Consider the following 11,467-nt stretch of genomic DNA (forward strand, 5'->3'; position numbering starts at 1 on the left):
ATGTTGTGCCGATGTGCTAGAATTGTACTTTCGATTTATGGATGTGCGGTGCCATATATAAGCACATGTTATTGAAATCTCGATCATTCTTTTGGTCCATTATGGCCAGGCCTGTTATAGGAATAAATTCCTTCTGTTATATACGTTCCGGTGTATTCTTTTATACATTTCCATGTGTTCTAGCAACAACTCTGTATCTCACATTCCATTATCCTTGTAGCTTTAAAAATGCATGTACTCAGTAGGTAGCATCTGCTTGTACATTTGCTGACTATACGGTTGTGGTTTTGAATGGCCTTTTTCCTCTGCGGTCATGAACTTGGGATACAATTGTATTTTAATTATGTGTGTTTAATACTTCTTGACAAGTTGGAATGCTTTCTTAGCTTTTTTGGTGATTTGGTAATTAGTTCTTTGAATTCCAGATTGGAGCGAGGACATTTGCACTGATTACTTTTGATTCTCACATGGCAGCTCATTTTTGTTGAAATATATACTAAGCCCCAATTTTTCCTCCATGCTTGAAAAACTCCAATCGTTTTCTTCCCATCATAGAGGTGCCCAGAGTAGTCATGGACATTTTCAGGCTGTGCATGCATGTTTTTCCTTTTTGATTGATGCCTGCATATATATTTGTACTAGGAGGGTGCCCGTGCGTTGCTACGGGAAAAAAATTCATGAACAAACATATCAGCAACCGATATAACTATAAGTGCTCACAATTGTACCCCGTGCCATGACTAACTGGTTCAGAAATGGCATCGCAAAGTGTATTGGGATATGTAAATACGCTAGTCAAAAAATAGAACTGGGATATGTGTATATACTACAAATGATGCAGTGGCAACAATACCAGGGGGATAATTTCCAAATCAATGAGTTGGATTGGTATTTTGTTGCTTTTTCCTTTCATATGCGCTCCGAGCATCCCATTGTTCTGCTGTCATGGCTTTCGAGCGTTCCCTATCCCTCTATCTTTAACTCTCAACGTACATGTTGATGCCTGAGTACCGGCAAAATGTTGTTGAACCTTGTCACCACACCTCCCGGATATGCAACAGAAATTGTACACAAGTTCACTAAAAACTTACCCAAAGTATATGTAACGTCCCCAAATGGCACCCTGCCACAACTTATATCATTTGACTCCATGTATCACAACCTGCAAGCAAATTAGTTGCACATCAAGGTACCCGAGATATGATTCCCAATGCAACAAAAATGCTAAATTTGCCAAAGGAACAAACTCAAACAAGTCCACATGAATCAGATGTGAGACAGCAAGCAAGATAATTCCCAGAGCAAGGTAGAGCCAAGATTATGTGAACAATAACCATGTTGGTCATGAAATCAAAGATTAACTGAACAAACTGAAGATTTTAGCTACAACTACTTCTCATCTTGAATTTGGTATATGAGAGCCCAATATATAATTCCAAGCAGCAGTAGCAGCAAACTAATCATGGCCACCATGGGTTCGAATTAGGAATTGTTCCCAACAGCACAATGGCAACCTTGGTCAACCCACCCACAAATCCAATTGAATAACAAGACAGATGGAGCAATGCCAGAAGCAGTACACTCATCATCAACTACTAATCCAAAGGAATTCTCCCAAATTATATTTGCATTGTAGCAACAGTGACTATGAGAAAGCAGGCATTCAGTCATGATACACAAATGCAGCCTCTAGTCTAGGTTAAAGAAAGCAGCCTTATGACACGACTGACTTCTCAAATAGAAGTGATTAATTAATACTAAAAAAATGAGAATTGGGTGGGACGGGGCAAGGGTCGACCGTCGAACAGCATATATCATAACCTGCAATCATATTAGTTGCACACCAAGATAACAGAGATATGATTCATGGAGTCAATACCAGTTCGCAATTAAAATGCTACATTTGCCAAAGCAACAAACCTGGGATGAGCCCCCCCAATGCGCTGTGGAAGGAAGATGGACAGAGCCCTCCCCGTCAGTCCTGCTTTATGGTCTAGCGCATCGATCAGTGTTATGCGAGTATTATCGGCGGCGACCAGATTCGTACCTGGGAATTGCAAGAAAAGACTGATGCCCGTTAGCGAGCTGCGACGACGACAACCGCGTGCGGCGCCCGGCAGGAACTCCCCTAGCTCCGTCACGAATCGGCAACCACGTTCGTCGACGACACGAGCGGGGGCGCGGCAGCCGGTGCCCCCGCAACTGGTCGACGACCGACGACGCACAGCCAACTGAGGTGTGTGGGAGACGAATACCGCAACTGCTCGTCGAGGTTGCCGATCACAGCACCGAGGACGTACGACACCAGTCTGCCTGCGAAGGGATGCAGCGCTCGAACCAAAACCCTCGATCTGCCCGCCGATCCCAGCGGAGTTGTTTCGGAAAGCTTAGGGCGGGGACGCAGAGGCGATGATCGGACGAAGGAGCGTAACATCAAGATTCAGGAAGGAAGTCACGCACGAGATTTTTGCGAGCGGCGAGCGCTTGATCGGGAGGCCGAGATTTCTGAGCGGCGGCGTTGATCTCGCGTGGAAACAAAGTCTCGCAAGGAAAGAAAGCAAACAATCCGAGCGGCAACCAAGCATCGGACGGCTCAAAATTCCCCGAGGGACTACGACGGACTACCGTCGCCCTCATGCACTACAAGATAGATTGGGGATCGGACCTAAAATGTGAAGGCAGTACAATCAGGGGGGTTAACCATAAACCGTATTCCGGATCGATCTGCTTTGTGGCATTCTCTTAGGGGCCTTAGCAGAAAACGTCCTTGTGTACTTTGGTCCGCGCAGATCGTGTCCGTCCAGTGCCGATCCACCGGCTATGATTCTCTCGTGGCCCGGGATAGGCTCTCGTCTCCGGCTGAGCTCGAGTCCCCTCCCCCACAAAAGCAGCGACGCATCCGGCGCCGCCACCAACCCCACAGCCTCTGCTGCCCTGCTCCGCTCCACTCCACCGCCATAGCCGCAAGGAAAATATCAAATCGGCGCCGCGAGGAGCCACAGGAAAAAAAATTTCCCCAGGGTTTCCGCGCAAAACCCTCCGAATTCCTCGATTCGGCGCCCCCCCCGGCCCCGGATTTGGGAGGGTTTATGCATGGCGTCGGACGCTCCCGGCGACGGCGCCGGCGGGGAGGAGCCGGCGCCGGGCCCCGCCCCGGCCGCCGGGGAGGAGGAGGCGCCGGCCGCTCCGGCCGTGCGGCGCTGGCCCGAGGAGATCAAGGTCTACTCCCGCAAGTACCCCAGCAAAAACCCTAAACCTCCCGAACCAGCTCCCTCCCCCGCCCCATCCCCATCCCCAGCTCCCTCCCCCACCCCCGCCCCAGCTCCATCCCCCTCCCCCTCCCCCTCCCCCGCCCCCGCACCCGCACCCGCCCCAGCTCCCTCCCCCGCCCCCGACCCTAACCCTAACCCCCTTTCCGAAACCCTATCCTCGATTCGCCGCTCCATCCGCCGCGGGGAGGCCGGGGGCTCTGCGGCGCGGCCCGATCCGGTCGCGGCTGCCTCGACCCTCGCCCCGGAGCCGCCCGGGAAGCGCGCCGCCGCTTCCGGGGAGCCCTCGTCGGGGCACGGCCAGGACGGCGGCGGCGTCGTTCCCAACGGCCACGGCGACGACCGGGCTGCTGAGAAGGCCCAGAAGGCGCGGAAGCGCAGGGCGAGGAGCGAGCTGCGGCGGCGGCTGGCGGGGGAGCTCGACCAGGTGCGCGTGCTCTCCAGGCGCCTCAAGGAGGCTGCCGAGACCCTGGCGCAGCAGGAGGCTGCTGCTCCCCCGCCCGCGCCTTTGCCCCTGGTGGTGGTGCCACAGCAGCAGGTGGTGGATGTGGGGTACGTGCCGCAGCAGTTCTTAGCTGGTGATATGGGGACGCCCATGTCCGCGCAGCTCGCTGGTGGTGTTGCACCTATCCGCTCGCTGCTCCCGCGCAGGCCGCTAACTGTTTCGGTTGGTCATAATGAAGCCTTTGAAAAGGAGAAACGGACGCCAAAGGCCAATCAATTGTACCAAAACTCTGAGTTTTTGCTTGCTAAGGATAGGATCCCGCCCTCAGATTTGCACGGGCGCAAGAAGTCCAAGCACCACAAGAAGAAGCACAGGTCACAGGAATCTCGTGGCGCAGACTTTGATGCTGAGCGGCGGTTATACTCTCATGCATTCAAGAAGTCCTCATCTCTTCTGAGCCGGCTAATGAAGCACAAGTTTGCGTGGGTGTTCAACAAGCCTGTCGATCCCGCTGCACTTGGTTTGCATGACTATTTTGCAATTATTAAGCACCCAATGGATCTTGGCACAATAAGGGAGCGGCTCAGCCAGGGGCAGTACAGGAACCCAAAGGAGTTTGCTGATGATGTGCGGCTCACTTTCCATAATGCAATGACGTATAACCCCAAGGGACAGGATGTGCATTTCATGGCAGAACAGTTGTTAGGAATCTTTGAGGCACAGTGGCCTGAGATCGAGGCTGAGGTTAACTATCTTGCGTCATGTCCTCCATTGCCAAAGAAGTTTCCGCCTCCACCAATTGACTTGCGCTTCCTTGAGAGGTCGGATTCCATGAGACGCCACATGGCATTGGACTCTTCAAGGCCAATCAGCCATACTCCCACTTATAGCCGGACTCCATCGATGAAGAAACCAAGGGCAAAGGATCCAAATAAGAGGGACATGACAATAGATGAAAAGCGTAAGCTTAGCGAGAACCTCCAGAATTTGCCTCCAGAGAAGCTTGACGCTGTTGTACAAGTCATTAAGAACAAGAATCTGTCAGTTAGGCAGCATGATGATGAGATTGAGGTTGAAATTGATAGTATGGATGCTGAGACACTTTGGGAGCTTGACAGGTTTGTGGCTAACTACAAGAAGAACCTGAGCAAGCAAAAGAGAAAGGCCGAGCGTGCAATGATTGCCAAACAAGATGCAGAGTTGCGCGCACAGCAATCTGTACAACTACCGCAACAACCGCAACCAGTATGAGCACTCTATCATTCATTTTTAGCAATAGTATTATTATTTCAAGTAAATTATAAGCAATACTGAGAAACTATTGTTTCATGCTTTGCAGACCCAAGTCACCCAAGAACCCAATGTTGGTGAAAAATCTCCAAAGCAAATTGAGAAAGGTTAGTTTTATTTTCGACTTCACCTTAAAAGCACATTACAACAGAATAATTTTAAATTATTCGTCGCAAACAGATACGATGGCAGGCAAGCAACTGGCAACGTCAGCGCCAGAGCAAAATGATGAGAATAGACAAAATGCGAGCAGTTCAAGCAGTTCAAGCGGCTCCAGCAGTGATTCAGGATCGTCTTCCAGTGGTAATACTTCCCTCAACTTCCCTTGCTGACGTTTTGCTCATAACTGCTACTAGGAGGTGTTTGCGTTAGAAGTAACTATATGGACAGACAGCCTGATCATCTAGCATTCTTTTGGCAGATTCAGACAGTGATAGCTCCTCTTCAGATGGATCTGATGCTGGCAATTCTTCTTGAGATATAGGTAAGTTTCAATATGAAGGTTTTATGCTGTTACTGTTGTACATATTTAATTTCCTCGAATTACTCTTGTTGCAAATAATATTGAAAGAGGCAAGTATTATTTGTACCATGTTGTGTTGGAACTCCTAGATGTTATGCTTTTGAATTTTTTTACACTTAGGAACCTCATGCCAAATAAATAATCTCTCTAGTCACTAGCATCTATGTTGCAATATTTATGGTTAATTGCCATGTTCTTGTTCACTTTTACCAGTGCTTGTATAGTTTCCTACCCGATTATTAGGTTAGGATCAGAGGGCTGATTTGTTGTGTACTACTAAGTATGATGTCAAACCGGATGCTGCTGCCATGATTGCATTAGGAAATTAGATCCATAATAGAAAGAACCATGAGATGTGGAGAAGATTAGGACAAAAATCTTGACATAGACCTTGGTGTCCAAATATTTCATGACTTTCTCTTCTCTTACCCCTGCCTTTGTGGTGCGGCTGGTCTCTAGTTGTCCTCTCCAGAGACGATAGCTGCACCACAAGGGCGGGCGATAAGAGAAGTGGGTTGGGATAATACATTGATGTACTTCTTGCTTGCTTTCACTGATATACATCACTTTCTCTATTTATATATAGAGGCTTAATTTGCGCCTAAGCAATATATCTAATCCCATCTCGACCCTTAACCCTAAGGCTGACCACAGCGGAGGGAGCAAGAGCAAATTTGCTCCCTCCTCGTTTCCCACGCCTCTCTGTCTACAGTGCCAAACAGTGCATCTACAGTGTCAAACAGTGTATTTGCTCCTTCATTTGCTCCCTCCACTGTGGACGGTCTAAGGGGCCTGCTATAGCGCCAAAAGGGCCAGCTGACTCCCATGATACTCTGTTCATTCAGGCCATAATTGATATTCTTGGCTGTAAAGCCTTGCCCATAAATGGGTTCCACTAGTTTCAAGAGAATGTTCGACGAGATATGCAAACTTCATGTCTAAAGCTGATAAGCCTGCCACAGAAGCTGGAGACTATTTTAGGTCATAGCCCTGAAGCAAACACCATTGTTGCCCTCTTGGGTTTAGGTTGTGCTGTGGCCATCATGGTAGATGCATGCCCCCCCCCCCCCCCCCCCCCCAGAGTTGTGGCAGATGCATGCCTGATTTGGTAATGTGGATTATTTATGGCAACACTGTTGCACCACGTGGTCTCAAGTGTTACTGTTTTGTGTTGTCTACCTATTTTATCTGTTGCCAGCAAAACTTTGTGTGGATTCCATCATGTATCAGTGTATTGCAGACTTGGCTTAGATTCTTGTAGTGACAGCAAGATCAAGAGCCTCCTCACAGCCTGTTTGGCTGGGTATAAGTGGCTGGAGCAGCAGCTCCAGCCCAGCCAGAACTGCCCTGCCGCCCTGCCTGTCCCTCGCCGCCCGCCCATCAGTCGGCTCCAGCAGCAGCTTAAGCCCAGCCATTTATGGCGAGCCGAACAGGCTGTCAGTCCTCACCCACAGATCATTGAGTTAGATAACCCCTTATCCATAACCCTGGCAGCAAACAGTTGACTGTTATTATATTCGATGAATATAGGATAAATGCATGTAATCAGCTGCACCATTGGACATCCCCTCATTCCAGATCATGATCTAGTGGCTCTATTCATCTGAGCTAGCTGATATCGTGCTAAGCCATCCTCCATATGCTATTCTGGTAATTAATCTATTTTTTAGGATGGGGTCATGATATACCTTCCTGGATGCGCAAATGCATTTCATTTAAGGAAAAAAATTGTTACAAGACATTTCCAATTATACTGTGTAACAAAATATTTGGTTTGTGTATTTTTTATTAAACAAAATCCTTCAGAATTCAAAACTAGAGCTTTAGTTTTTTGTTGTAAGGAAATTTCTTGGACTGTTCTTTGGGATTTGAGACATCTGTAGGTGATTCTTCCTATTTGCAATAATTGAGCAACATAATTTGCTTTAAGCAAACTTTAACAAAAATGGACCTTTCAGATCCATTTTTTTGTGAGACATAGACACATTGTGATGCCAGAGCTGTTTATGAGGATGTCCCTCTAAGGTTCTGTTTGATATTATGGTGACATTTCCAAAACTATCTCTTTCTAGGACAGATATTTGAAAAGATGTATGTTTTCATGGATAGTTTATCATTATGGAGATGGAATAAGCAGAATTGCTCAGCAAAGCATATTTAGATGTTTATGTAGTTGATGTTGTCATTTTACTTAGTGAAATAGAAAACATAAGGCTATTATCGTCATAAGCAATTTGATGACCAAAATCTTTTTCTGGGATAGGTGAGTGAACCCCAGACAGATATATCAATTGTTGTCTATCACAAACCTAAGTGCTTGCATGTCTTAAAGTTTTGTGCTCAGTGTCAACATCTTGACAGTTAGTCTCAAACCATATTTTGTGTCTCCAGATGTGGACTAGGAATATACATGTTTTCAGAATCAATGCTGTATTCTAACAAAGTTCATCCTGTTATTTTGTGTACATCTTAGAGTGGATCATTGCTACTCTCTACGTTCCAAAATGTATCGTTTTAGCTTTTCTAGATTCATAGTGTTTGCTATGCACCTAGATATAATGTATGTCTAGGTACATAGCAAAATATATGAATCTAGAAAAGTCAACGACCTACATGTTGGAACGGAGGGAGTAATGTCTGGAATATTTATTTTTCCCGCTAAGCTCTATTGTGCCATGTTTCTACTTTTTTTTTTCCTGAGGCCATTTGTATTGTGTAATGTGGGTTACCTTGTTTTCGTTTGCAGGTTGAGAAGTTGGTCGAGTAGACAGTAACTGTCTAATTGTATTTGACATGACAATGGCTCCGTAAGATTGTACATGTTTACCTTGTCTGGCTTAGGAAACCGCCCCTGTATTCTAAGTAGCTTTTGTATGTGGATTCACCCGCTGAAGGCAGTAACTTGTAGGTTCCGGGGTGTACCGCCTAATAAGACTGGGCTTGTTGCTGACACTCCTTGTCTCTGTACACAGCGCTGTTGCTAGGAGCCTCTTGGTTGGCTCAGTAGACTGTACATTAATCCTGTTAGCTGTGTTGATTGCAGTATGTAGGAAAGTGATTGCTGTATGCATTGACAAGCCATTTGTTTCCACTTTGGTGAACTGAAAAGATTGGCAATCCGGATAGCCCTGTTCGTCTTTTGCCCTGCTGCCATCTTCCGTGGAGTACCAGGTAATGTTCAGCGCCAGGTCTTTTTCTGACTGCCGATGCTGTGAATTTCGTTTTGTTGTACCGTTTGAGTTTGTTGATGCACCTGATGCTTGTGTCACGGTCCAGTTTTATGTTCTGGTGTGATGAGTGTTTTGCTTGGAATGAATGAATATCATTGTTTTTTTCAAAAAAAAGAGAGTATCATAGGTGGTGATGGTTGAGCTTTCTGGGTGGGTAGAACTGTAGCAGGGAGCCTCCCCAGTCCCGGGTCATGATGGCTCGCTCGTTGGTACCCTTGAATCGGATTCGTCTGGGATGGCTACCTGTTTTTTCAGATAATATATTGTGCCGTTTGCTTTTGGTTCGTCGAGGTGGTGGCTGGGTTGGCGACTTGTGTATGCTGGAACTGTTTGGTGTTATGAATATGCGTAAAGGCTGGTCTGCAACTGCCAACATGAGCTTGGGCTGCAACGGGAGTAGGAGCAGCGGTGTGGCAATGCTCTGCTTGGGTCGAAGGCTCGAAGGCAACCAACACGATTCGTCTCCCTACCATGCTGCTGTTGCTGATAGCCTAGGGCTAGCTACTTTGCTAGCGTACAAGCAGAAGACGCGAACCAGCGTGCCCTTCCCTGCTACATCATTTTCCTCTCGAGGAACGTGGCGTGAGCATTATTGGGATGCTGCTCGCTTGTCACATGCCTTTGGATTGTGCAGGGAAGCAGGAAGCTTCTTGTCACCTGTTACGGGCCGGGTATTGTGGGCTTGTGGCTCGGAAGGAAAATGTGCTGGAAAATGATGCAGAACCGTCCAAAGGTGCACATGTGCTCTGGATCTCTGGTGTGGATTCTGCCCCGTTGCAAGGAGCTTGGGCTACTCTGCACCAGAAATAGGCTACTCTTTTTATTTCTAAATAAATAGACTACTCTAAAATACATGATTATCAAAATACACAAATATATATATTAGGAAAAGATGAAAAATATAGGATTAGAGCCACTATATAATTGAAATTAGTATAGAGCACCAAAAGGTTACAAAACATGCGCTTGGATGCCAGAGAGAGAATGATGGAATTCTAAGATATAAAGGGAAGAAAATAATGCAGAATTCAATTTTTGTTTCAAAATGCCGAATCTTCAGAAATCGTCTACTTTTCCTGCATCCGAAAGGGGGACCTAAAGCTTCTGGCCGCCTTCCTCCAAATACGTCTCAACAGACAGGCACGACATGTCCTTGGAGGTCCAGCCCTCAAGCTCCACTTCACAACAAATCAGAACATACAGAAGCAAAAATCCGAGAAAATTTTTCCATGCTAGCTAGCAAAGGGCTCCAGAGGTTCCCCTTCTATCCATGTGCCGCATAACCAGATGCCATGGCCATACATCAACCTGCAGATTTTCCCGAAAGGTTGCCGCCGGTATCTCTCTCACACAGTCTGCCACATCTCTTCCACGCCTTTCCTTAGCCGCCTGCTTCATGCCTCAATCATTTTGGCCACGCTGCTGCTATCTGCTACTCCTACCAGATTAGGTTTTTGTACCGGCTTTTTTTTTTTGGTGTATTTTACAACAACCCAGGAGAGCAAAAGCTCAGCATATGCCGTCGCCATTAGGAAATAGGAGCCAAAAGAAAAGGAAAAACTCGACGTGCATTTGGCAACGACCTGATGACAACCATGTTTTGGGATGAAGGAAACCACTCCACTGATGACTCGCCGGTTTTTTTTCTTTCCTTTCCTTTTTTATGGTTGGACCAACTCGGTTTGGACGGGTTCGGTGCTGGCCGATGAGTGCTGACCTCTCACCAAACCACAAGCGTATGCAGGGATTTCAGGATTTGGGTGCTCGCCGATTAAATGAGATGATCTCTCACATGGGGGCTAATTGTTTTGGTTTTGTAGTAGTGTGGCTGCTGGCTCGGCGGCCTGGCCCATGTTGTGGGAGTGGATGGGTAGCTGGGAAAGAATCGCCTCACCAAAAAAATTTCAACCGACAAAACTTGCTCTTGACTCATCGGGTGTGGTCTGTTTTAAAATCGTTTTCATGAACTGTCACTGTTTCGGAGTAGCTTTATATTTGATCCTTTGCGATTGAAAAAGAAACGGTTTGTTTTTGTGTTTGGTAGCACGTTGTATTTCTATCTTTTTTCCCCGGTTGGTACTGAATATGATTAGATTTGACGACTACAAAGAGAGTATTGTGATTAGTGTTGCTTGCAGTGGGAAACAGAAAGCACAAGTTATTTGTGAGACTAACTTAGGCAGAGCAATCAGAGATTCAGAGTGTAACGTTATTCTAACATGTTGGTCAAATACAATTAATGCAACCGAACTCGACTGATAAGGGATTGGTCCATCGACTAGAACTATAAATTACAACTATCCCACCGGTGATTGTGCTGGGAATGAATGTAAGAACCGTGCTATGTATCATTGTAATGTGTTGCACTCTATGATCATGTTACTACATATTTTTTTTAGATAATAGGAAAGAGTACCCGGTCATGACCTCAAAAGAGGCTACAACCACTTATTACAAAGCTTGCAGCTCATCCGTCTGCGAATACAATGACAAAAGTAAGCAAAAGGCGACAAAGCCAACCCAGAAGTTCGATGAAGACGCTTATTGAGGACCAATTCTATTACTAAATCTCCATCCATGATTGGCAAATAACTGCATGACCAAGACATATATGGTTTGACATGCCTTCTGTACTGCCTCCTTGTCTTCGTCACGCCTTTGTAGCTGTGCCTAGAATCTGAGCCAATGGATTCCTCGATACAGTACCTGT

At 46.5% G+C, this 11,467-nt stretch overlaps 1 protein-coding gene and 1 long non-coding RNA gene across 5 annotated transcripts; one reads left to right on the plus strand and one right to left on the minus strand.

The window, feature by feature from the left end:
- Positions 1-779: 779 nt before the first annotated feature.
- LOC120651496 lies at positions 780-2,617 on the minus strand. Of its 3 annotated transcripts, none has more exons than XR_005666214.1 (3): positions 2,256-2,617; positions 1,092-2,047; positions 780-1,003 (listed from the first exon to the last, which is right to left on the minus strand). It is a non-coding gene; the product is annotated as an uncharacterized LOC120651496 (long non-coding RNA). The 3 variants fall into 3 exon arrangements; XR_005666213.1 differs by having other exon boundaries at positions 1,092-1,162; positions 1,921-2,617; XR_005666211.1 differs by having other exon boundaries at positions 1,092-2,617.
- A 289-nt stretch (positions 2,618-2,906) lies between these two features.
- Positions 2,907-8,667, plus strand: LOC120696462 (transcription factor GTE4-like). Of its 2 annotated transcripts, XM_039979408.1 has the most exons (6): positions 2,908-3,138; positions 3,175-4,959; positions 5,054-5,111; positions 5,185-5,307; positions 5,426-5,488; positions 8,274-8,652. In XM_039979408.1, exons 1-5 carry the CDS (start codon positions 3,094-3,096, stop codon positions 5,479-5,481), a joined length of 2,067 nt encoding a protein of 688 aa, XP_039835342.1. In that variant the 5' UTR covers positions 2,908-3,093; the 3' UTR covers positions 5,482-5,488; positions 8,274-8,652. The 2 variants fall into 2 exon arrangements, with proteins under 2 accessions (XP_039835341.1, XP_039835342.1); XM_039979407.1 differs by having other exon boundaries at positions 2,907-4,959; positions 8,274-8,667.
- The last annotated feature ends 2,800 nt before the right edge of the window (positions 8,668-11,467 follow it).

Source organism: Panicum virgatum, chromosome 1K (assembly GCF_016808335.1).
Source record: "Panicum virgatum strain AP13 chromosome 1K, P.virgatum_v5, whole genome shotgun sequence".
NCBI classification, from domain to species: Eukaryota; Viridiplantae; Streptophyta; class Magnoliopsida; order Poales; family Poaceae; genus Panicum; species Panicum virgatum.

Coding starts and splice junctions, on each gene's coding strand:
- LOC120696462 (XM_039979407.1), top strand. CDS start 3,094: ATGGCGTCGGACGCTCCCGGCGACGGCGCCGGCGGGGAGGAGCCGGCG. Junction 4,960..5,053: donor TACCGCAACAACCGCAACCA/GTATGAGCACTC, acceptor CATGCTTTGCAG/ACCCAAGTCACCCAAGAACC. Junction 5,112..5,184: donor TCCAAAGCAAATTGAGAAAG/GTTAGTTTTATT, acceptor CGTCGCAAACAG/ATACGATGGCAGGCAAGCAA.